Source organism: Mandrillus leucophaeus, unplaced genomic scaffold, assembly GCF_000951045.1.
Source record: "Mandrillus leucophaeus isolate KB7577 unplaced genomic scaffold, Mleu.le_1.0 Scaffold676, whole genome shotgun sequence".
Taxonomy (NCBI): Eukaryota; Metazoa; Chordata; class Mammalia; order Primates; family Cercopithecidae; genus Mandrillus; species Mandrillus leucophaeus.
In genome coordinates this window covers 1013317-1039956 of record NW_012107319.1, presented here as the reverse complement: position 1 = coordinate 1039956, position 26640 = coordinate 1013317, and the positions used below count along the sequence as shown (strand labels likewise).

Genomic DNA, 26640 nt, shown 5'->3' with positions numbered 1-26640 from the left:
TTAAATCCTAATTTAAAACAGACCTTCAGTCAAAATAATAGAGAGTCAAAACATCATATACACATAAGCTTTGGACACTATTCAACTTCAAGGGTTATTCTTTGGTCCAAGGAAGGATGTAACTATTAAGCTATCTTGTGCTTTTATTCTGTTCTCACTTATGAGGGGTACATATAGGACCTTGGTTTTGGAGGGTGACAGCTGTGTGCTTTGCTGGTATTTAACATACTTTAACTGCCAGGTTTCTTCTTTCCTTAGTTTTTCAATGATGCCAAAGAAGCTACTGATTACCTAAGGAATCTAAAAGATGCCATTCAGCGGAAGTACAGCTGTGATAGATCAAGCAGCATTCACAAGCTAGAAGACCTTGTTCAGGAATCAATGGTACTAATACAAAACCTATGCATTTTATAAGTATGGATAAGTGATTAGATTAGTGTTTTATATGAGCAGAACTTTGTATTTTATTGGCACTCTTGATATTTCCCACTAATTCAATTACACATTTGCACATTCAGTTTTAGTATTCTTTTGGCAACAAATACAACAAAAGTGTTTTTTTATGTGATAGCTTTGATATTTTAAGATGGTTTTATAGTGGGGTGTGTGTGTGTGCGCGCACGTGTGTGTTTAGTCATTCATTCTGCAAATACTTTTTAAGTTCTTAATATATCCTGGGCACTGTTTTAGGTTCTAGAGCTACAGCGGTGAACAAAGCAGACAAGAATCTCTACCATTGTGCTTACATGCTAGAGAGGGAGTTAGACAATAAATAGGATAAATAAGTAAAATTTATATAATATGTTAGGTAGCGTAAATGTCAAAGAAGAAAAAGAAAACCAAAGAAACCAAAGAAAGGAAGAGGGATACAAGACAGGGTGGAGGGGGAATGATTGAAAATTTAGACTAGGTAGTCAGAGAAGACTTTTCTGATGAAGTTTAATTTGTGTGAAGTGCTGAAGGCATGGAGAGTACAAGTCTTTTACTTCTTAAAATTCACTGTATTTATTACCTAGGAAGAGAAAGAAGAACTTCTGCAGTACAAAAGCACTATAGCAAGCCTAATGGGAAAAGCAAAAACAATAATTCAACTGAAGCCAAGGAATTCTGACTGTCCACTCAAAACTTCTATTCCAATCAAAGCTATCTGTGACTACAGACAAATTGAGGTACTTGCAACTCCTAGAAACAGACCAGTTTCTGTCATTATTCATATATTTTGTAAATGAGATCATATTGCTAACTAGTGATGATTTCCCCCCTCATAAAACAAAAAAAAATCCCAGGATTGAGTATGGAAAACAGTTAACAGTGACCTCATTGAGTTACTCTGCTCTTTATTTAAAATCAGATAACCATTTACAAAGATGATGAATGTGTTTTGGCGAATAACTCTCATCGTGCTAAATGGAAGGTCATTAGTCCTACTGGGAACGAGGCTATGGTCCCATCTGTGTGCTTCACCGTTCCTCCGCCAAACAAAGAAGCGGTGGACTTTGCCAACAGGTTTGTATATATTAGCTGAAAACATTGATCTAGTTTTGGGGGCTCTCTGAAGGTTGAAGAAACAATTAATACTTTGTCAACGCCCCACAGGATTAGAAGTCTCTAGAACTAATAAACATGGAATATTTCACACAGAAAGAAAAATTGCAGTGTGTTTTCAGAGGGAGTAAAAAGATTAATCTAAGTTCTTTTTCATGTATTTCAGAATTGAGCAACAGTATCAGAATGTCCTGACTCTTTGGCATGAGTCTCACATAAACATGAAGAGTGTAGTATCCTGGCATTATCTCATCAATGAAATTGATAGAATTCGAGCCAGCAATGTGGCTTCAGTAAGTGTGAATCTATATGTTAACCCAATATGTCCAAAAATGTGCGTGCCTTTTCATATGTGTGGTGGTGTTTGTGTTTGCTGTAGAATAGGATGGAGTCCGGCAAATCCATGCTAATATTCATTTATTCAGTGAATATTTGTTATATGCCCACAGCATATAAAGCACTTTTTAAGAATTGAGGAAATCCGGAAATCATGAATTTCATTCAGTGCTTACTGTGAGATAGGGAGACAGAATGTAGTTGTTGGATATACAATGATGGGTACAGTTGATTGCATTTATTGAGTTTTGTAGACTTGTTTTTCTTTGTTGTTAAAATAGTTGGCTGGGTGCGGTGGCTCATGCCTGTAATCCCAGGACTTTGGGAGGCCGAGTTGGGCGGATCACCTGAGAGGTCTGGAGTTCGAGACCAGCCTGACCAATGTGGAGAAACCCTGTCTCTACTAAAAATACAAAATTAGCTAGGTGTAGTGGCGCATACCTGTAATCTTAGCTACTCTGGAGGCTGAGGCAAGAGAATTGTTTGAACCTGGGAGGGGGAGGTTGTAGTGAGCCGAGATTGCGCCATTGCAGCCTGGGCAACAAGAGTGAAACTCCGTCTCAAAAGAAAAAAAAAAATTAAAATTGTTAATGAAAAAGACAGTTAATTTCAAATGTTTCTATTTATGATTATTCGTTTAGATTGGCATACACCATACAACCAATTTGAAGTGTATCCCATTCAAATCTGTTAGTAATAGAATGAATTACATGAGTCTTTGGTCTTCTTTAGATAAAGACAATGCTACCTGGTGAACATCAGCAAGTTCTAAGTAATCTACAATCTCGTTTTGAAGATTTTCTGGAAGATAGCCAGGAGTCCCAAATCTTTTCAGGCTCAGATATAACACAACTGGAAAAGGAGGTTAATGTATGTAAGCAGTATTATCAAGAACTTCTTAAGTCTGCAGAAAGAGGTAAAGCCTGGGGATCCCCGTCTTTTTTTCCCCATAGGTGTTTAGTTCTGGCTAATTTTTGCTCTCAATGGGAATCTCAATCTTAGGTATATAGTATCACTCAGCCTATCATGTGTAGACACAATTTCTGGAACAGTAAAAGCATATTTGAGGTAGGAAGACTCAAGAAGGGATTTATTTGTTTCCAAATGATGAATTAATAAAAGGTGCCAACCAACTGGTTGGACAAACAACGAATTCTTACTTTTCATCATTTTCACTATTTTGCAATCCTTCAGTTTCAGAAAAGATTCAATTATTTTCCCACTTACCAAACTTGGATTTTATACAAGGATTAAAGCAAAAGGTTTTTGCCTAGTTAACTTTTGTTAGATAAAGATTTTATTTTGAACTTTTTTGATTTTAGAGACAATTTTATTAGTAATATTCTATTTTTAAAAAATCTTAAACATTGAATGTTGTTCACCTACTTTTTACTTTTAAGGATTTTTATTTGATTTTTGTAATTAATCTGTAGCTAATATAATTCACATTTTTGTGAACGTAAAATAGCAACATATTACTTTGGACAGCATTTAATCAGAAATTGGTACTTCAAATGGCATTTGGGAAATTTTATTAATTCTTCTTAAATTTTAAGATTTATGTTTTAAGATTTATACCTTTAGAATGGGTTTGTGATGAAAACAGGAACCATTCGCTTGACTAGCTATGTCCCAGTAATAACAAAGTTGTCATATTAAAACATAAACAGAAGCTTCTAAGAGATAGAAAACAAGGTATTTTCTAAACATTATATTTATTTTCACAGAGGAGCAAGAGGAGTCAGTTTATAATCTCTACATCTCTGAAGTTCGAAACATTAGACTTAGGTTAGAGAACTGTGAAGATCGGCTGATTAGACAGATTCGAACTCCCCTGGAAAGAGATGATTTGCATGAAAGTGTGTTCAGAATCACAGAACAAGAGGTGAGAGCTATAAATATGTTGGGAAAAAAACTAACTCTCTTAATGACCTTATGTATCATCTCTTGTGACTTCTTAATGTTCAGTTTTGTACACTCACACTAGCCAGTCTAGTGTGAGGTGAGGTCTGATTATGTAATTATTGCTGATTATAAACTAGGATTCAGTCTACCTCTGACTCAGGTAAACATGAGAATATGTACACACTCACCTTCATTGTGATGAAGGACATAAGGACTTGTAATAAAAGTCATTATACACCTGCTGTGTGCAAAAGTACTAAGATGTTGAGCCTAAGGAGATGAGCAGTAAGGGAATTATTGATTGTAAAACTTGAATGCCATGGCATGGTTTCTTTGATAAAAAGCAAAGAATATGTATATTTCTAAGTCATTGGTCTTAATGTGAAATGTGTGTTTTTAAACTAGTTTAAGAAAAACACCTAATCATAGGTGATGGCCTGATACCTTGGTTTGTTCTCTGTTCTATAGAAACTAAAGAAAGAGCTGGAACGACTTAAGGATGATTTGGGAACTATCACAAATAAGTGTGAGGAGTTTTTCAGTCAAGCAGCGGCCTCTTCATCAGTCCCTACCCTACGATCGGAGCTTAATGTGGTCCTTCAGAACATGAACCAAGTCTATTCTATGTCTTCCACTTACATAGATAAGTATGTAACTGCTATCTCAATAAATTGCTTCATACAACTCTCATTTTTATTTACTATTAATTTAAAATTTTATTTTTATTAATATAAACATTACATTTTATTTTGTCTTAAGAAATACATTATTGGCTGGGCGCGGTGGCTCATGCCTGTAATCCCAGCACTTTGGGAAGCCAAGGCGGGTGGATCACCTGAGGTCAGGAGTTTGGGACCAGCCTGGCCAACATGGTGAAACCTCATCTCTATTAAAAATACAGAAGTTAGCCAGGCATGGTGGTAGGCATCTGTAGTCCCAGGTACTTAGGAAGCTGTGGCAGGAGAATTGCTTGAATCTGGGAGGTGGAGGTTGCAGTGAGCCAAGATCGCACCACTGCACTCCAGCCTGGAAATACATTATTTTTATGGAGTGATGACACTTCTCTATGTTGATAGTGGATGTGCTTCAGAGATTAGCGTGTAATGTATGGTCCTCCCACATTTTGCGTGTAATTTGGGTAGCTCAGCAGTTGTAGCCAATGAATTTTCGTCTCATACTTAAATAAAGTTAGAAAGAAACCATCTTATGTTGCAATCTCTTGCTGAATACCACTTTTGGGTCAGGGCATGGGTTGGAGCACATACTCTCTATTAAGAAGAAAGCCAGAAAAATGTTAGTTTCATGGTAAATGTATCAGTGTTCCAAGGTGAAGAACATGTTATGTCATGTGTCATAATGGTGCTTCAGGACTACATTATGCAAAAGTAAACATTTAACAATAGGTGGCTATTGTTTAATTTCCTTTTTAAGGTTAAAAACTGTTAACTTGGTGTTAAAAAACACTCAAGCTGCAGAAGCCCTTGTAAAACTCTATGAAACTAAACTGTGTGAAGAAGAAGCAGTTATAGCTGACAAGAATAATATTGAGAATCTAATAAGTACTTTAAAGGTATGAGACTCACTTTTGGCTATTTTTAAATATCATATTCTACAGGTATTTCTCTAGCACTTAGATCTTCAAACATCAAGCATTAAATATCTTGGATTTTTGAATGGATTTATTCCATTTGTGTCTCTCTGATCTCACAGCTTACTCTAAATAAGTATGTTCAATCATTTTAGCTTGAGGAGAGTTCTCATTTGAAGTTCGAACCCTTTTGACAGTAGCTTTTGATAGTCAATTCATGTTGGTAGGAAGAGGAGTTGAAGCTAAAAATTAAATTATTTAAATTATTTGTAATAGATAACTTGCTAAAAAAGAAGTTAATTTAAGCTATCAAGGAGGTAAATAGAAAAGTTAATCTGAGAAAGGAAAAAGACTTGTAGTTCAACTCATCTATATGTATTTCTTTAGCAAGTGTTGAAACTATTGCAAATCAATTTTTGAAAGTTATGTCAGTGATTTTTAATGCATGTATTCCTTTTTAGCAATGGGATTTGTAGGCACTTAAAAGCAGACAATGAAAAAGACTTACTTTATTATTGGAGGTAGCAAACTTGCCTATGGAATATATTTTATTTTGTTGATATACAAATTTTATTAGGCTGAACTTTAAAATTGTCATTAAAAAATCAGAGTACAGTCAAATATTGAAAATTTCGTAAAGTTTGAACTAATGTAACATTTTGTATATGAAAGTATATACATATGTATATGTATATATGAAAGTATATGTATATGAAAATGTATATTTTGTATATTTTTATAACTTTTACCAATTAATGTATTTTAGCAATGGAGATCTGAAGTAGATGAAAAGAGACAGGTATTCCATGCATTAGAGGATGAGTTGCAGAAAGCTAAAGCCATCAGTGATGAAATGTTTAAAACGTATAAAGAACGGGACCTTGATTTTGACTGGCACAAAGAAAAAGCAGATCAATTAGTTGAAAGGTGGCAAAATGTTCATGTGCAGATTGACAACAGGTTAGTATCCATTTTTGTTCAGTTTTAGCACAGATTTAATGTCTATCTATGGTAAATGAGTAAAATCTAAACATGAGGCTATGTTTTTTACTTCCATAGTTAATTTGTTAATTACAATACCTCCACTTAGCCATATTTCTTTCTTTCTTGGACGACTTTAGTAAGACATTTAACTTCAAAATAAGCATTTTTTTCAACTCTGTTTCTATTCGTATATTCTAGCATTTATGTAGTTAATCTGCTTGCCTTTTCTGAAGGAAAAAACAATGTAGTTCTCTAATTATTACCAACTTATAATATTCAAATAACCATGACTTAGTAAGAGCATGAAGCATACATGTGATAGGGCTGTGTGTAGCTTCTATACTGGACTTAAGAAATGTAAATAAATGGAAATGCCCTGATGTTCATTTTAATTGAAGATACAAGAAAGTCAAAATCATTTCCTCAGTTACTGAATTAAAAAAGATTTTAGGGTTCATCTTAAAATAAATGAATTTGTGTCCTTTCTCATTCATTTTCATGCTTATATTAATGCAAATAAAATGCTTTTATGATACAGTGCCATTCTCAAAAAATAAAATTATGTTCAAATATGTGTTACCTCTGTAACAAATATGATGCATAGGTTTAATGTGGTAGTTTTTAAAATCATAGAGACAAGTATGTAATCACAGCTTCTGGAAAATACTCTCTGAGACCATGTTGAACCATTCATTGAACTACCTTATTGTTATTTCAAAACTGAACTGCCATTTGATGCAAGCCTTACTATTCAAGATACTGTAATTGATAATAATTATGGTTAAGTTTCCACTTTTCTTGCTTTTTAGCTTTAGCCTCTTGGGCTTGTTCTTAGAATAATCACTGTCACTAAATTGCACAACTCAAGGAGCAGAATGTTTATATTCAACCCAAAGCCACCAAGGAATGCCCTTGGAGGTGTGTCTCAGGGTGCTGCAGCCTTGAGTTCTTTATACATACCCCTCTTGTGCTTAGTGCATTGCAGTCCAGTTATTTTGTCTCTCCCATCTCTACATCTTCCACCCTCCTGATGGATATTGTTGGACACTGTGACTATTCCGTTACTATTCTCTTAGGTTACGGGACTTAGAGGGCATTGGCAAATCACTGAAGTACTACAGAGATACTTACCACCCTTTAGATGATTGGATCCAGCAGGTTGAAACTACTCAGAGAAAGATTCAGGAAAATCAGCCTGAAAATAGTAAAACCCTAGCCACACAGTTGAATCAACAGAAGGTATGTAAAAATAACTCCCTCTACTGAAGTTATGTTTGCATTTGGTCAGTCATGCTCCTCATCTTCCTTTCTTATGTTAAATGAAAAAGTCACCAACTCTTTAGAGGAAGGTGGAGAGTATATCAAAAATATTAAAATCTTGCAACCCAAACCTACATACATGACTTATTTTTATTTCTTGGAAGTAGTTTTTGAAAGCATGAGTAATCCAAAAGTGGAGAGTGTTGGGATAGTTTTCAAATTCCTGATGATAATTTATTTAATCATAGGTATAGAAATCTCTTTGACACTTTGCTGGCCACAGTAGTTTTCTGGGTTCCTAAATAAGTAAAAATGGTTATCTATGGAAAATTAAATACCACATTTGACAGAAAGTTTGAATGCTTTGCGATTTTTATTCTATCTTTAGGGGCCAGTCACAGATAGCTCTTTTTTTTTCAGGAATAGGTGGTGGCCAAGGGCATCGAGTCTGCTTTTGGATAATTCCTAAGGAGTTTAGTAATTTCTGCTTTGAAAGCCACATGGGGTGGGTCACTTCTGTGGCTTAATCTGGAAGTTTGTAATTTACCCATAAGGCAAGTTGCATATTAAGTACAAAGGGCTAAGGAGCTATACCGTGAAGTGGTATAGATATGTCTTAGTTACTGAGCATCTTATGTAGTAGAATAGCTGAATTCCTTGTCATTTTTCTTCTAAACTGTGTATATTTATAGATGTTGGTGTCTGAAATAGAAATGAAACAGAGCAAAATGGACGAGTGTCAAAAATATGCAGAACAGTACTCAGCTACAGTGAAGGTAGGAAGATTCATTCACTTAAGTAAAATTTAATATTCAGGTATGTGATTCTACATGTACTTTCAAAGCCATGCAAGTCATTTCACTCAGTGTTAAAAACTAAAAAGAATCTTCATTTGAATTTTTTTGACACTTATCTAATAATTCTTTGTGAAATTAGTCACATGATAGCCCCCCAATTCATTCATCTTCTTCTCTCTCACATGTGTACACCCCTGCCACTCCCAGCCACCACAATAATTAGCTCTGTAGTTGGTTTCTTATCACTTTTCTCTCTTTCTTTCTTCTTTAACATTGTTAGGGTATTTCATGGGAGAACTTCTAACTTTCTCACTTAAGGGGACATTTTTCATGCTTTTCAAGTTATCATTGATAACTTTTCAGTTTTAGCCTTCCAGATCCATAGTTCCATTGCTTAGCCAGGAAAGGGGGGCTGCATAGGGCTACACTATTGTTACCTGTATTTCCATGAGCTTCCAAACAGACTTGGGAAATTACCTGACCACCCTACATGTTTCTGATTTTGTCCCCATCTTGGAAGCATCTCCAGGATTGGATAGATTACTAAAAATGTAATTTTGCAATACAGTCATGTGTTGCTTAACAAAGGGGATATGTTCTGAGAAATGCGTTGTTAGGTGATTTTTTCATTGTGTGAACATCGTAGAGTGTACTCACATAAACCTAGATGTTATAGCTTTCTACACACAGGCTATATGGTACAGCCTCTTGCTCCTAGACTATAAACCTGTACAGCATGTTGCTATACTGAATAGTGTAGGCAACTGTAATATAATGGTATCTATTTGTGTATCTAAACATAGAAAAGGTATAATAAAAATAGGGAATACAATATAAAAAATGGTATATCTGTATAGAGCACCTACCATGAATGGAGCTTGCGGGACTAGAAGTTGCTTTGGGTGAGTTAGTGAGTGAGTTGTGAGTGAAGGTAAAGGCCTAGGACATTACCGTACACCTCTATAGAATTTATAAACACTATACACTTAGACTATACTAGTTTATAAAAAAATTTCTTCAATAATAAATTAACATTAACTTAATGTAACTTTTTTACATTTCAAACTTGTAGTTTTTTTAACCTTTTGACTCCTTTGTCATAACTCTTAGCTTAAAACAATGAACACATTATACAGCCATACAGAAGTATTTTCTTTCTTTTTATCTTTATTCTGTAAGCTTTTTTCTGTTTTTAATTTTTTGTTTGTTTTTTGTTTGTTTTTTTTTTTTTACTTTTTAAACGTCTTTGTTAAAGCCTAAGGCACAAACATACACATTAGCTTAGGCCTATATAAAGTAAGGATCGTCAGTATCACTGTCTTACACCTCCAAATCCCACGGGAAGGTCTTCAGGGGCAATCACATGTATGGAACCATCTGCTCCTATGATAACAATGCCTTCTTCTGGAATACTTTCTGAAGGACCTGTCTGAAACTGTTTTACAGTTAACTTTTTTTTTTTTTTTTAAATAAGTAGAAGTACACTCTAAAATAACAACGAAAAGTGCAGTGTGGTAAATATATAGACCAGTAACATAGTCATTTATTACCAAGTATTACATACTGAACATAATTGTATGTGCTATACTTTTGTACGACTGGCAGCACAGTAAGTTTGTTTACACCAGCATTGCCACAAACATGAGTAACGCATTGTGCTGTGACATCACTAGGCAATAGGTATTTTTCAGCTCCATTATAATTTTATAGGGCTACCATCACGTATATAGTCTGTCCTTGACTGAAATATTGTCATGTGAAACACGACTATATTTTCTGTATTTAAACTTAATTTAATGAATCTAGGTTCTAATGATTTGTGTCAAATCACTAAAGTTAATTTAGTGAATCTAGGTTCTAATTATCTGTGTTAACTTAATGCAGAATGAAACTCTAGTACTTTGCTTCAATTCATTTTATTTTATTGACTCCTTTATACAGGACTATGAATTACAAACAATGACCTACCGGGCCATGGTAGATTCACAACAAAAATCTCCAGTGAAACGCCGAAGAATGCAGAGTTCAGCAGATCTCATTATTCAAGAGGTAATAAAAGTATGACAGAAAGAGGGAAAAGGGCATAAAAGAAAGAACACTTTCTTTTTGAATTTTATTTTTTATTGTGGTAAAGCATACATAGTATAAAACTTGCCATTTTAACAATTTTAAATGTACAGTGTAATGGCATTGCAGTATATCACAATATTGTGCAACTGGTACTACTGTTTATTTCCAGAACCTTTTCATCATCCCAAACAGAAAGTCTGTACCCAGAACAATACATTCTATTAAGGGTTTTTAAAAACCCTTGACGAATTTTTATTCAAGATTAATTATTAACTATAGAGATAAATAAATGTACTTCATGGTGAAATTTAGAAGAGAATTATCATTTACTATGATTTGCACAATAGTAATAAGCTCCTTCTTACCATTTATTATGGGGGAGTTGTGTGTTTTGCTGTCTAAAAGCCTAGTTAATGTAATTATTATTCAAAATTCATTCAACTTATTAAGAGTTATGGAGGTAATGCTTTTATTATTTTTTTCCTTACTTGCAGTTCATGGACTTAAGGACTCGGTATACTGCCCTGGTCACTCTCATGACACAATATATTAAATTTGCTGGTGATTCATTGAAGAGGCTGGAAGAGGAGGAGGTAATCATTAATAGTGAGCAGCCTGTAAATATAAAGGAGCTAGAGATGAGCAGTAACTACAGTATAGTTTGGGACAGCAAAACGTGTTTCATGATAAATTTATGTGGCTAGAAGCAGATGTACAAATAAATATTGAATTATAAAATTACAGTGAAAATGAGTGAAGGCCTAGGATTTTAGTTTGTCTTTAAGATTCACTCAAATAGAAAGTCATTTCATTTCATGACTTTACATTTTCACTTCGAGACTCTAATATGGTGGGGTTAATGTCTTAAATAAATTATGAAATTTTGGCAGTTTGGCAGAATATTTTTCAGCTTTCTCACAGCTGAGAAGTATACTTCTTTGAAGTATAGTTACTGCTGGTATGATGTCTACAGGAATACTACATGAACACTTTTGTCTTAAGCATCTTAAATTAATTTGTATCTCAAGTTAAAATTATTGTACATAATGTAAAGATGCTAACTTAAAAGTAGTAGATGTTTTTACAAAATGATGATACTTTTAAGAATTTTGGAGTTTTGGTTTTTTTTTTTTGCAAAAAGATACAGCACATAGCATTTAAAAAGGCTATTTAAATGCCATTCTGATTTGGAGAACTTCTGCAGCCTTGATTCTGCATTTAAAAATTATATTCAGAAATAGGAAGAGTAAGGAGTTATTTATAAAAATCAATGGTCACCAAAGGCTCTTGTATCTAATGTAAGAGGGAGTATGCTATGCTTTATTATCTTGATATACTTTCTATTCCCCAGAACAGACAAAAATAGTAGAATGAATGTTGAAATAAATAAATTGTGGGACATTAGCCATTTTAAATTGGACTTTATTGAAATTCTAAAGGTGATTATGCTTAATGTAACTCCGTTCATATGAGAGCCGAAACAGCAGTAAACATCTATTGGATGTTACTTTCTCAGTTTCCTAAAAATGTGACCACTGTTATAAACTATTTTAGTCTGTTCAGAGTTAACAGTTTTCTGCGGCTAAATCACTAACATAGCTAATTGCAAGACTTTATAACACTCTTCCTTTGTGCTTAAGAGAACCAGGATATTTGTGACTATCTTAATTGCATGCGTCTTTCATCTATGAAAGAACATCCATAATTTTCTTATATTTTTAGTTTTTGAGAGATCTTATTCCATTTTAAATGGTATGCAGATCTTTTAAATTGTATATGCAGTAGTTAAATATAAAATAAAATAAGTTCTTTTCTTATAGTACGTATCTGATTATACATATATGGGCCACTTACTTGATTTATCTGATGAAGCAGAATACTAGCAATTGATAGAAACAAAGAATATTTTAGAAGGCCGTAATTGAATGCAAGTTATTATTGTCGTCCTTAAAAATGTCAAAGATTTATAATTAATTGAAACCAGCAAATATGGTTATAGAAGAACAAGCGAAGGCTATAATTTAAAATAGATTTAAAAAAACTACCACTTAAGATTACATTAATGGAATGTCATGTAAAAGATACATAGCTCAATTTTTAGACTCAAAAGATTGGTGTTTCTGCAACTGAGGTTTGAAGACCCACATGAAAAACCTTGGTTTAAAGCAGAATTTTCTATAATAAACATAAAATCAAAGATTGATGCAAGTTAATTTCAGAAGTAATACTGATTTAGTTAAAAGAAATGTTACTAAAAATATCTGTAATAGATATTAGATATGAGAGAGAGATTCTTTAGTCTGCTGAGAACAAAATATTCAAAGTATTAATCACTGTGATTAAAGGGCAAGATTGAGGAAGATTTAGATAAAAGTTAAGGAAGTTATTTTTATACAATTAAGTTTGAGATCCACAAGAAAGCAAGTCAGCAATTGGACTAAATTATTTCTAGTAATTTTTCTCACATATGCTAAAAAACTCAAAGAGTTATCCAGACAACATGATTCTTTTTTTTTTTTTTTTTTTTTTTCCCGAGACCTCTGTTGCCCAGACTGGAGTGCAGTGGCGCGATCTCAGCTCACGGCAACCTGCGCCTCCTGGGTTCAAGTAATTCACTGCCTCAGCCTCTTCTGAGTAGCTGGGATTACAGGCGCCTGCCACCACGCCGGGCTAATTTTTGTATTTTTAGTAGAGATGGGGTTTCACCATGTTGGCCAGGCTTGTCTTGAACTCCTGACCTCATAATCCACCCACCTTGGGCTCCCAAAGTGCTGGGATTACAGGCGTGAGCCACCACGCCCAGAATAGATTCTTAACAAATCCCTGCATTGACTAATGAAGACATTGAGTGTTCAACAACAGGTATTTTCTTTCTGAGGGAATTTTTAGTTTTTTGAAATCTGAGCATGACCAAGAAAAAGAAATGGCTCAGAATTTCTTAGCAATAGCTAAGTTTTAAAGGAGGTTTGATAAAGAACTGAGACTGTCTTAGAAATAACCTCCTCAAGAAATATTGAAAACTTAGTATTTAAATAGATAAAATGCTCACGTGTCACAGGATTGACCCTGATACTAAAATAAAGAAAATAGAGTATTGGAGATAACAGGTTATGAGATTTGTTTCTGTATGAATTATTATTAGAAACCTTATTTAGATTAGCAGAGAAAACGACTGAAATTCTCATCAAAATTATTGGAGATCAAGAAATTAGAGGAAGCAAAATAAGATGTGTGGTCTGTAATAGAAATTAAATTCTTGAAATTCACCAAAGCTTCTCAATGAAAACAAATCTGTCTGAAATAATTTCTCTATTCCTGTTTAAATTATTTTATGGTGATCTTGAGTTGATGATACAAAACTAACAACACTAGAGTATTAATAAAGAGAAATTAAATTGTAATTGTAAACTAATCCTGATCATGTAGTTCTGTAATCAGTGTAAAGCATACTCCTCCCAGCTGACATTGATTCTGTCCCTAGAAGAGTAAAAAAATTTTCTTATAATTTTTTCTATACATTGGAGCTGAATCCCTAAGTATATATTTAAAAGCTATTATACTTAACAAATATCTTTATATTTATGGAGTATTTAAAGGTACTTGTCAAAGTGATTCATATGAGGCATGTTATTAACAACAGCAACAAAATCTCTGAGTATATGAAGCACATCTTTTCCAAAGCCATCAGGACTGTAGCTGCCTTTGCATTAGCAATTCTGATGATTATAATTGTCATAATATGGCAAGTATAAACAAATAAGGGATCTGACTTTACAAATTTCAAGTTATTATATAATTTTCCTTCTTCCCCATGTTATTTCCTAATTTGGCTCTGTGTTCTAAAATTCTGTGCTTTGCTTTTTTAACCATAAGACATGGGAATATAAGTATCATTTTTAAATTTCTATCAGGCTAGAAAACGAAATTCTTTAGCATCATTTGGTTCCTATGTGTTGGGTGTTCTTCCTACCTCTTAGGATTATGTTGCATGCAAGAGAAGAAAGGGCACCGTTGTGAGAGTTTTATTTCCCACTTTGTCACTCACCCAATGTGAGTTTGCAGAATATCTATCTTCCTCATTTCTTCCTTTCCTCATCTGTTGTAAGTTCCCTTCTTGCTATAAAATTCTAAGCTAGCTAATTTTTAAAATAAAATTATTCCTGAGGGACAAAAAGATATTCTTCAGAAAACCTGTCGTGAAGGATTTTTTGTCCTCTACTGCTGACTTTCTGAAGCTTCCTCTCTGAAGAAGGTGATGCTGCTGGTGGTGGTGGTGATAGCACTTGTTCTGCATTTGAGTTCACTTGGTTTTGTAAGTACTTTTATGAACATTGATTCATACGTTGTAAGCTATTTTGAACAGAACAGGCTTGACACTTTCAAAATGTCTCTTGTAGCTTAAAAGGTATAAGGAGACTTCTGAACATGGGGCATATTCAGATCTGCTTCAGCGTCAGAAGGCAACAGTGCTTGAGAATAGCAAACTTACAGGAAAGATAAGTGAGCTGGAAAGAATGGTAGCTGAACTAAAGAAACAAAAGTCCCGAGTAGAGGAAGAACTTCCAAAGGTCAGGGAGGCTGCAGAAAATGAATTGAGAAAGCAGCAGAGAAATGTAGAAGATATCTCTCTGCAGAAGATAAGGGCTGAAAGTGAAGCCAAGCAGTACCGCAGGGAACTTGAAACCATTGCGAGAGAGAAGGAAGCCGCTGAAAGAGAACTGGAGCGGGTGAGGCAGCTCACCATAGAGGCCGAGGCCAAAAGAGCTGCCGTGGAAGAGAACCTCCTGAATTTTCGGAATCAGTTGGAGGAAAACACCTTCACCAGAAGAACACTGGAAGACCATCTTAAAAGAAAAGATTTAAGTCTCAATGATTTGGAGCAACAAAAAAATAAATTAACGGAAGAATTAAGAAGAAAGAGAGACAATGAGGAAGAACTCTTGAAGCTGATAAAGCAGATGGAAAAAGACTTTGCATTTCAGAAACAGGTAGCAGAGAAACAGTTGAAAGAAAAGCAGAGAATTGAATTGGAAGCAAGAAGAAAAATAACTGAAATTCAGTATACATGTAGAGAAAATGCATTGCCAGTATGTGCGATCACACAGGCTACATCATGCAGGGCAGTAACAGGTCTCCAGCAAGAACATGACAAACAGAAAGCAGAAGAACTCAAACAGCAGGTAGATGAACTAACAGCTGCCAATAGAAAGGCTGAACAAGATATGAGAGAACTGACATATGAACTTAATGCCCTCCAGCTTGAAAAAACGTCATCTGAGGAAAAGGCTCGTTTGCTAAAAGATAAACTAGATGAAACAAATAATACACTCAGATGCCTTAAGCTGGAGTTGGAAAGGAAGGATCAGGCAGAGAAAGGGTATTCTCAGCAACTCAGAGAGCTTGGTAGGCAATTGAACCAAACCACAGGTAAGGCTGAAGAAGCCATGCAAGAAGCTAATGATCTCAAGAAAATAAAGCACAATTATCAGTTAGAATTAGAATCTCTTCATCATGAAAAAGGGAAGCTACAAAGAGAAGTAGACAGAATCACAAGGGCACATGCCGTAGCTGAGAAGAGTATTCAGCATTTAAATTCACAAATTCATTCTTTTCGAGATGAGAAAGAATTAGAAAGACTACGAATCTGCCAGAGAAAATCAGATCATCTAAAAGAACAATTTGAGAAAAGCCATGAGCAGTTGCTTAAAAATATCAAAGCTGAAAAAGAAAATAATGATAAAATCCAAAGGCTCAATGAAGAATTGGAGAAAAGTAATGAGTGTGCAGAAATGCTAAAACAAAAAGTAGAGGAGCTTACTAGGCAGAATAATGAAACCAAATTAATGATGCGGAGAATTCAGGCAGAATCAGAGAATATAGTTTTAGAGAAACAAACTATCCAGCAAAGATGTGAAGCTCTGAAAATTCAGGCAGATGGTTTTAAAGATCAGCTACGCAGCACAAATGAACACTTGCATAAACAGACAAAAACAGAGCAGGATTTTCAAAGAAAAATTAAATGCCTAGAAGAAGACCTGGCGAAAAGTCAAAATTTAGTAAGTGAATTTAAGCAAAAGTGTGACCAACAGAACATTATCATCCAGAATACCGAGAAAGAAGTTAGAAATCTGAATGCGGAGCTGAATGCTTCCAAGGAAGAGAAGCGACGTGGGGAGCAGAAAGTTCAGCTACAGCAAGCACAGGTGCAAGAGTTAAATAACAGGTTGAAAAAAGTACAAGATGAATTACACTTAAAGACCATAGAGGAGCAGATGACCCACAGAAAGATGGTTCTGTTTCAGGAAGAATCTGATAAATTCAAACAGTCAGCAGAGGAGTTTCGGAAGAAGATGGAAAAATTAATGGAGTCCAAAGTCATCACTGAAAATGATATTTCAGGCATTAAGCTTGACTTTGTGTCTCTTCAACAAGAAAACTGTAGAGCCCAAGAAAACGCTAAGCTTTGTGAAACAAACATTAAAGAACTTGAAAGACAGCTTCAACAGTATCGTAAACAAATGCAGCAAGGGCAGCACGTGGAAGCAAATCATTACCAAAAATGTCGGAAACTTGAAGATGAGCTGATAGCCCAGAAGTGTGAGGTTGAAAACCTGAAGCAAAAAATGGACCAGCAGATCAAAGAGCATGAACATCAATTAGTTTTGCTCCAGTGTGAAATTAAAAAAAAGAACACAGCCAAAGACTGTACCTTCAAACCAGATTTTGAGATGACAGTGAAGGAGTGCCAACACTCTGGAGAGCTGTCCTCTAGAAACACTGGACACCTTCATCCAACACCCAGATCCCCTCTGTTGAGATGGACTCAAGAACCACAGCCATTGGAAGAAAAGTGGCAACATCGGGTTGTTGAACAAATACCGAAAGAAGTCCAATTCCAGCCACCAGGGGCTCCACTTGAGAAAGAGAAAAGCCAGCAGTGTTACTCTGAGTACTTTTCTCAGACAAGCACTGAATTACAGATAACTTTTGATGAGACAAACCCTATTACAAGACTATCTGAAATTGAGAAGATAAGAGACCAAGCCCTGAACAATTCTAGACCACCTGTTAGGTATCAAGATAACGCATGTGAAATGGAACTGGTGAAGCTTTTGACACCCTTAGAGGTATGCTCTGTGTTCTGAGACCTTATCAGCTACCTAATGTCAAGTTTCTTCATTTGTTTCCTTTCTCTCCTAGACTAAATTTTTAAAACAATTTTGAATATGATTGGCTCTTTGTAGTTCTGACAGAAAAATAATGCTATACTTTTTCTGGTAACTTACTTGAATCTTTATTATAAATTAACACTTTAATTTTTGAATGTTTGAGATTAAACATACAGATGTAATAGATATACTGTTATATCTGTGGAGATACATTTTGAAATATGTGACTATCAAAAAAGCTAGAAGTACCAAGCAGTTAGCTTTAACTTCTAACATATTCTGTGGCTAGATTTTTGTCTTAGTCTTTAAAGATATAATTTTAATACCTTTAATTGTCATCTAAGATAAAATTCAGACTCTGAAAATAATATAATACTTATTCCTGAACCCTCCTTCGTTTGAAAGTTTTCTTCTTTTCACTAATCTCATCTTTGTAATTCAAAGAATTATGTTTGGATTGAGAATGAGTAAAGTGACATAATGTTCTTGAGTTGACTTTTAACATTTTATAAATTCCTGTTACAGATAGCTAAGAACAAGCAGTATGATATGCATACAGAAGTCACAACATTAAAACAAGAAAAAAACCCAGTTCCCAGTGCTGAAGAATGGATGCTTGAAGGGTGCAGAGCATCTGGTGGACTCAAGAAAGGGGATTTCCTTAAGAAGGACTTAGAACCAGAGATCTTCCAGAACTTTGATGGTGATCATGCATGTTCAGTTAGGGATGATGAATTTAAGTTCCAAGGGCTTAGGCACACTGTGACTGCCACGCAGTTGGTGGAAGCTAAGCTTCTGGACATGAGAACAATTGAGCAGCTGCGACTCGGTCTTAAGACTGTTGAAGAAGTTCAGAAAACTCTTAATAAGTTTCTGACGAAAGCCACCTCAATTGCAGGGCTTTACCTAGAATCTACAAAAGAAAAGATTTCATTTGCCTCAGCGGCCAAGAGAATCATAATAGACAAAATGATGGCTTTGGCATTTTTAGAAGCTCAGGCTGCAACAGGTTTTATAATTGATCCCATTTCAGGTCAGATATATTCTGTTGAAGATGCAGTTCTTAAAGGAGTTGTTGACCCCGAATTCAGAATTAGGCTTCTTGAGGCAGAGAAGGCAGCTGTGGGATATTCATATTCTTCTAAGACATTGTCAGTGTTTCAAGCTATGGAAAATAGAATGCTTGACAGACAAAAAGGTAAACATATCTTGGAAGCCCAGATTGCCAGTGGGGGTGTCATTGACCCCGTGAGAGGCATTCGTGTTCCTCCAGAAATTGCTCTGCAGCAGGGGTTGTTGAATAATGCCATCTTACAGTTTTTACATGAGCCATCCAGCAACACAAGAGTTTTCCTTAATCCCAATAACAAGCAAGCTCTGTATTACTCAGAATTACTGCAAATGTGTGTATTTGATGTAGAGTCCCAATGCTTTCTGTTTCCATTTGGGGAGAGGAACATTTCCAATCTCAATGTCCAAAAAGCTCATAGAATTTCTGTAGTAGATACTAAAACAGGGTCAGAATTGACTGCGTATGAGGCTTTCCAGAGAAACCTGATTGAGAAAAGTATATATCTTGAACTTTCAGGGCAGCAGTATCAGTGGAAGGAAGCTACATTTTTTGAATCCTATGGGCATTCTTCTCATATGCTGACTGATACTAAAACAGGATTAAATTTCAATATTAATGAGGCTATAGAGCAGGGAACAATTGACAAAGCCTTGGTCAAAAAGTATCAGGAAGGTCTCATCACACTTACAGAACTTGCTGATACTTTGCTGAGCCGGTTAGTTCCCAAGAAAGATTTGAGCAGTCCTATTGCAGGGTATTGGTTGACTGCTAGTGGGGAAAGGATCTCTGTACTAAAAGCCTCCCGTAGAAATTTGGTTGATCGGATTACTGCCCTCAGATGCCTTGAAGCCCAAGTCAGTACAGGGGGCATAATTGATCCTCTTACTGGCAAAAAGTACCGAGTAGCTGAAGCTTTGCATAGAGGCCTGGTTGATGAGGGGTTTGCCCAGCAGTTGCGACAGTGTGAATTAGTAATCACAGGGATTGGCCATCCCATCACTAACAAAATGATGTCAGTGGTGGAAGCTGTGAATGCAAATATTATAAATAAGGAAATGGGAATCCGATGTTTGGAATTTCAATACTTGACAGGAGGGTTGATAGAGCCACAGGGTCACTCTCGATTATCAATAGAAGAGGCTCTCCAAGTAGGTATTATAGATGTCCTCATTGCCACAAAACTCAAAGATCAAAAGTCATATATCAGAAATATAATATGTCCTCAGACAAAAAGAAAGTTGACATATAAAGAAGCCTTAGAAAAAGCTGATTTTGATTTCCACACAGGACTTAAACTGTTAGAAGTATCTGAGCCCTTGATGACAGGAATTTCTAGCCTCTACTATTCTTCCTAATAGGACATGTTTAAATAACTGTGCAAGGGGTGATGCTGGCTGGTTCATGCCACTTTTTCAGAGTATGATCATATCGGCTACGTATGCAGTCTGTGAATTATGTAACATACTCTTTCTTGAGGGCTGCAAATTGCTGAGTGCTCAAAGTAGAGTAAGTTTTAAATTGAAAATTACATAAGATTTAATGCCCTTCAAATGGTTTCATTTAGCCTTGAGAATGGTTTTTTGAAACTTGGCCACACTAAAATGATTTTTTTTTTACATAGAATATGGGATAAACTTGATGAACTCCAAGTTCACAGCATCATTTCTTCAGAACTCCCCTTCATTGAATAGTGATCATTTATTAAATGATACACTGCACTCACTGAAAGAACATGTCATGAAGCACCGTGGAATCAAAGAGAAAGATAAAAATTCGTTCCCACAGCCTTCAAGCTGCAGTGTTTTAGATTGCTTCGAAAAATGAAAAAGTTTTGCCTTTTTCTGTATATAGTGACCTTCTTTGCATATTAAAATATTTACCACAACATCTCATTTCTAGTTAAGTCTTTGCACTTGAAAGCTAACGTTATGAATATTGTGTGTTGGAGGAGGGGAAGGATTTTTCTTCATTCTGTGTGTCTTCCTTATGTGTATAGTAGACATTCTGTATTCTATCAGCCTTCTATGATACCTTTTTGTCAGTACAATTATGATTGTAATGCTAATGCAAAGGCAGCAATTCAAAGATCTTCTAGTGCTTCATGAATAAAGTTGAGATTTAAAATTTGTGACATTGATGGAATAGCTGGGAGGTTAGACCAGTCATTAAGGAATGTATGCCATAGCTTTCTTTGCTACCATAAACATTTTGGAGGTGCATCTGCTATGTGAGATGGCAAATATGGTTAAGTGAATGAATAAAATGTTTTAGTAACCTGTGTGTGATGAAAAAAAACATTTTTACGTTCTTGTTTGCTATGGAGAGGTCAGTTTAATAGCTAAGTCATTTAATGGAGTGTATATTTTTCTTACCGCTCACAACTGTCAGAAGTCACTGGAAGAAGAAAAGAAAGAGCATGTTGAAAAAGCCAAAGAATTGCAGAAATGGGTATCAAATATCAGCAAGACATTGAAAGATGCAGAGAAGGCTGGGAAACCTCCCTTCTCTATGCAAAAGGTATTCACAGAAGTCCGGGTTTAACAACAATAATATCAGAGATGTTAACTGAGTTGACACAGTTTACCTAGCACAATGTTTAATTTTTACCTTAGTTTTCCCATTGTTATAGGCCACTATAATGCAAATCAGAACGATTAAATAACTTGCCCAAAGAATCAAAGTTAGTGTGTGGCAGAAGAAGCCGTTTAATTCCAAAGCCTGAATGATACATATTGTTCTTATTTTTTAGTAAATGAATTCAGTATACTGCTTTTCCTAATAGTTAGGTCTGCTTCCTGATTATTACAATGAGAATAGCTGAAGAGCATAGTCATTCTGTTGTATGTCTAGAGTAGATCCAGGCACTCCATGTCATAAAGATATGTCATCTTATTCTTACAGATGTAAACATAAAAAGTTTCAAGAACAATGAAAATACACACCAGGATATTAACATTCTTGATTATTGATTTTAGTTGTGCTTTTCTGGGTCTTTTCCATCTCATAAGGAAGTGTCTACAGTCAATCACTGGAAATTCTAGATACCATCTTTTATCCTAGTGAATTCTTTAGTCTTAATGGGCTATCTTCTGTATCCCAAATGCTTAGTGTTATGTTGGATGGCCACAGCTTGGGAGATGTCCCTGGTATCTATTGGACTGTACCACTTGAAGCTCTTAGGATGTTGGTAGTTGGGGTGTAAATTTTAATACTGCTGCTGCTGGCGATAGCAGTGGGATTGTTACTGTATTAAAAAAATAAATTTCCGCTAAGATAAGAAGGATTTTTCTCAAGGAATACTTTCCTACACTGCCCTCCTGCTCTTGTCTGACATTTAGAAATTTCAAGGGCTATCATCCAATCTTAATATTTAGCTCCCACTTTATCTAGCTCTGCATCGGTGTTTGTCGTCTATTAAAATAGACATTGTTGATACGACTAAATAGGGGAAAGCATCAGTGACTTGTCTTATTTTGGCTGTGATATGAGGCAAGTGTTCCTTATTTGAGGTTCTTCCTTGGAGAAGTTTACAGACCAGAGTATATACTTGAAACGTTGCTCAATTGAAATAAAGTATTCACTCATCGTCTTACATACTATATATGTGAGATGTGGAAGATATGTGGGAGATGTAGGAAAACACTTGCATTTGGTGCTTTACACCAAAAAGCTTCAAGTAATTTTAATACATATATTTCATGTAAAATATCCTTTTCCCTTTTTTCCCCCTCATTAAATAGACAACTAAAATGGGGACATAAAGCTTAACAAAGATTCGTTGGGATAATAAGTTTCTTTTAAGAAATATGGATTATAAACCCTTGGTATTTTTATATTCTGTAGTTTTTTAAAAAATATATATACATATTTATATATTTGAGACAGGGTCTTGCTCTGTCACCCAGGCTGGAGTGCAGTGGCATGATCACAGCTCACTGGAGCCGCAACCTTCCAAGCTCAAGTGATCCTCCTGCCTCAGCCTCCCAAGTAGCTGGAACTGCAGACACATGCCACCACACCTGGCAAATTAAAAAAAATTTTTTGTAGACATTCTTTAGTTTTAAATTCTCCAAAACATTACTAAGTCAGATTTAGACCTAGTACCCTAGATACTTCTTAATGCAGATGATGGCATTAATTATAACTAAGAACAGTTGATGGTTGTTCTGTTAAAGGAAATTTTAGTTAATGTAAGTGTGTCCTTCAAAAGTCAATGCAGCCTCATGATTATCTATAGTCATGAAAAATAAACTTTAAATTGACTCCGAATAAACTTCATTGGCCCATCTTTTCATTGGCCCATTATTTCCTCTTATTTCTGCTCATTTAAAAGAATGGCAATTTCTGAAATAAGGGATTTGGAAATGATATACTGAGGGATTAGGAGAAAGTATTATGACCTCTGGCTTTTCCCCAAACAGATCAATTTTATTTCTCTGACAGATGACAGTCACAGATGACTTTTACAAAGTGGGTCTTAGCTTTAGAAATTAATTTTTTTAATAGTTAAAATTTTTTTTTAGATAGGATCTTACTCTGTCGCTCATGTGGGAGTGTAGTGGCACGACCTCAGCTCACTGTAACCTCCCCTTCCCCCGCTCAAGCAATTCTGTCTCAGCCTCCTGAGTAGCTTGGACTACAGGCATGAGCCAAAAATACTTGGATACTTTTTGTGTTTTTCGTAAAGACAAGATTTCACCGGGTTGCCCAGGCTAGTCTCAAACGCCTGAGCTCAAAACAATCTGCCTGCCTTGGCCTCCCAGAGTGCTGGGATTACAGGCATGAGCCACCGCTCTCGGCTAGAAATTCTTTATTCTGGGTCTGTATACCTACAGATTATTACTTCCGCCATAATTTTTTCAAAAGGAGCATTTTATCTAGGAGCTTGGCAGAAGGAAGATGCTCTTTGGAAGTAGTGTCCCACAGTCATGTGTCTTTTTGAGTACCGCAGTGCACAAGGATGACACTGGGCCAGTGCTGAGTGCCCACCTGCAGGTGGAGGCCACCTTTATCCACAGCTGGACTAGGACAGATGCAGGAAATGTATAATGTATTATTATTTTCTCGAAAATGACGGCATTAAGGATAGAGAGAGGAGCTTTCCTGATGGATTCTAAATAAAATACTCTTATCTAGACCTATGGATGGCTAATAACTGATAGGTTATTCACTTGAGTCACCCAGAAAACAGACTAGGTTTTGACTAAAGCTTGATGAATTTCTTTTCTTTAAATACTGTTGTTTACTCCTTTTGGAGGAAGAGTTTGAATGTGCCTTCTTTACCTTACAGATCTCCAGTGAGGAAATATCAACCAAAAAGGAACAGTTATCGGAAACACTTCAAGCTATGCAGCTTTTTTTGGCAAAACATGGAGATAAGTATGTTGGTTGTCATTAGCTCTTTTATTCTAAGTGGGGAAGTGTTCTTAAAAGCTTTCAGCAAAACAGAGGTGGTAAATTTTCATTGCAATGTTAAAAATGGGACTCAGACTAATCACAATTTACTTAATATAGTAAAGAGTATCAACTTAGTAATTTGATTAATTGTCACTTTTAATCTTTCCTACAACTTTGAAATGTTCTTATTATCCCCATGGAAACAGGCTCAGAGCTTAAGAATTAATAGCAAGTGGGAGGTAGAGTACAGACTCCAAGTCAAGTCTTAAATCTAAGTAGTACTCTGTGAGATTTATTCTTTGGAAAATATTTATAAATATGGTCTTCATTTTCTTAGCTGAGACCTATGGCAGCTTCATTTCTCATATTTTATCCCTACTTTTTGCAACAAAGCACTTTGTATATTTCAATCAATGCTTCACTCAGGGAAGGAATCCACCTTTTTCTTAAACCTTTTTGGATGTCCTCCTTTGGATTATTTCACAATGACTTTATAGTACACCTTAGCAAATCAGGCTAATCCCCTTATAAATTTCCTCTTTATTTGTGCTTTAGTCTAAACAAGTTTCATCTTGAGAAATGGTACTGATGGAAACGGAAATCCCCTTTTACATGTTGGGATTAACAATGAGATCTTACCCTCTGTCAGATAGCAGCAATTGTTATTTTGGAAGTTTGTATGTTAAATAAGTGTCAATACATTAGTTTGCACCCTTTCCTTCAGTCCTTTTCTCAGGCAAGGGAAAGATCCTTAGATATTTTTAAGGCCATTCTTAATTTTTCTATAGTCATACTGAGACCGGAGCAATATGTATGTGAGACTATATTTTATTTTACGATAATGTGACAAAATTTTTGAACCTAATACATCATCTTTATTTCTTGAGGATGACTTGCATTAGTCTTTTTATCATTTCTGGTTATTTTAGAATGACAGATGAAGAAAGAAATGAATTGGAAAAACAAGTGAAAAGTCTTCAAGAAAGTTATAATTTATTATTCAGTGAATCTCTGAAACAGCTACAAGAATCACAAACCTCAGGAGATGTAAAGGTAGAGGAGAAGGTAATATTATTTATTTAAACATGAAGCTGTTTCAAGAAGCTTAGTTTGATTGCATGGCTCTGGAAATCTATGTCAATAATAAAGAAATGACCTTGAATTTTGTACGTAGTTAAAACATGGATTGAGTTTATTTAAATGTTTGGAGATTCCAGTGTTGTTTATAAAATGCAATCTTATACGTGCTGATCATCAGTTTCTGTGACATCTTAATCTCTGCCTTGCATGGTAAAAGAAAAAGATCATTCATTCTTCTAACTCTTCTCTTTAAAAGCCATTCTTCTGGTATAGTAGGTATTTTAATATGATAGGCTATAAAAGAGCCTGTGGGTCATCTCTAAAGGTGGCATTAATGTATTATAGAGTTTATTTGATTTTCAGAGATATCCATAAGATTTATTTGAGTACTACAAGGCCATACATTATAGTGAGGATGCCCTAGCATCTTCTTAAAGTGTAAATCATTTAAAATTTGACTGGTACTTAAACTTTTAAAACTTGACAGTGTATATCAACAGGCCTAACATAATATTCAGTATTGAAAAAGTTATCTTTATATTTAATTTCATTACTCCTGGGAATACTTTCCACATAATTTGTCACATTTTAGGGGTATGTAACAATTTTTCTAGTTTCTTAGTTTTTGACTATCTTTGAAGAAGTCTGTATGCTGTAAACATCAATAGCATGGGGTTTGATAATCTCTTTCATGCCACTAGACTCTAATCTCACCTAAATGCAGAAAGCATGGTTTGCCTTCTCGATATGTGTTCTGTTTTCTCACTATCATCATCTACTCTGTTGTGTCCTCACTAACCTTGTCAATATACACGATATTAAGTTTTCAATTCACAGATGCATGTTGTTTTCAAAGCTTTTATCACATCCTGTGCTGTTGAATAGATCACTGACATAGATCACTTGTGCATTTGAACTGCCTAACATTCACAACATTGCTGCGCCTTGGTAAGTAGAGGATTTTTATGTTGAAATGTATTATTTACTTTTTAAAAAACCTAACTTGCATGAAACTCCACCCACCCTTGTGTAACAGAGTGACCTGAGATTTTTGCATTTTCCTTTCAGCTGGATAAAGTGATTGCAGGCACTATCGATCAGACAACTGGAGAAGTCCTTTCAGTCTTTCAAGCGGTTTTAAGAGGCCTCATTGACTATGACACAGGAATTAGGTTGCTCGAGACACAGCTAATGATTTCTGGTCTAATTTCACCAGAATTAAGAAAGTCCTTTGAACTTAAAGATGCCAAAAGTCATGGCCTTATTGATGAACAAATTCTGTGCCAACTCAAAGAACTAAATAAAGCTAAGGAGATTATTTCTGCTGCGTCGCCTACCACAATTCCAGTACTGGATGCTCTGGCTCAAAGCATGATATCAGAATCCATGGCCATCAAAGTTCTTGAAATACTCCTTTCTACAGGCTCTCTGGTTATT

General features: G+C 35.3%; 2 protein-coding genes across 2 annotated transcripts in view; both read left to right on the top strand.

Moving 5' to 3' along the window:
- Nucleotides 1–26640, top strand: part of DST (dystonin) — a 504672-nt gene that overhangs the window by 330069 nt on the left and 147963 nt on the right. The window contains 14 exon segments of the mRNA XM_012002056.1: nt 1352–1506; nt 1712–1838; nt 2614–2797; nt 3609–3766; nt 4255–4433; nt 5218–5356; nt 6141–6334; nt 7435–7597; nt 8311–8394; nt 10357–10464; nt 10980–11078; nt 21115–21243; nt 24017–24105; nt 25053–25188. Of these exon segments, the coding sequence (XP_011857446.1) occupies nt 1352–1506; nt 1712–1838; nt 2614–2797; nt 3609–3766; nt 4255–4433; nt 5218–5356; nt 6141–6334; nt 7435–7597; nt 8311–8394; nt 10357–10464; nt 10980–11078; nt 21115–21243; nt 24017–24105; nt 25053–25188 (1944 nt within the window).
- On the top strand, nt 18107–21000 carry LOC105555240 (plectin-like). The gene has a single exon (XM_012002055.1). It carries the CDS (start codon nt 18204–18206, stop codon nt 20079–20081), a length of 1878 nt encoding a protein of 625 aa, XP_011857445.1. The 5' UTR covers nt 18107–18203; the 3' UTR covers nt 20082–21000.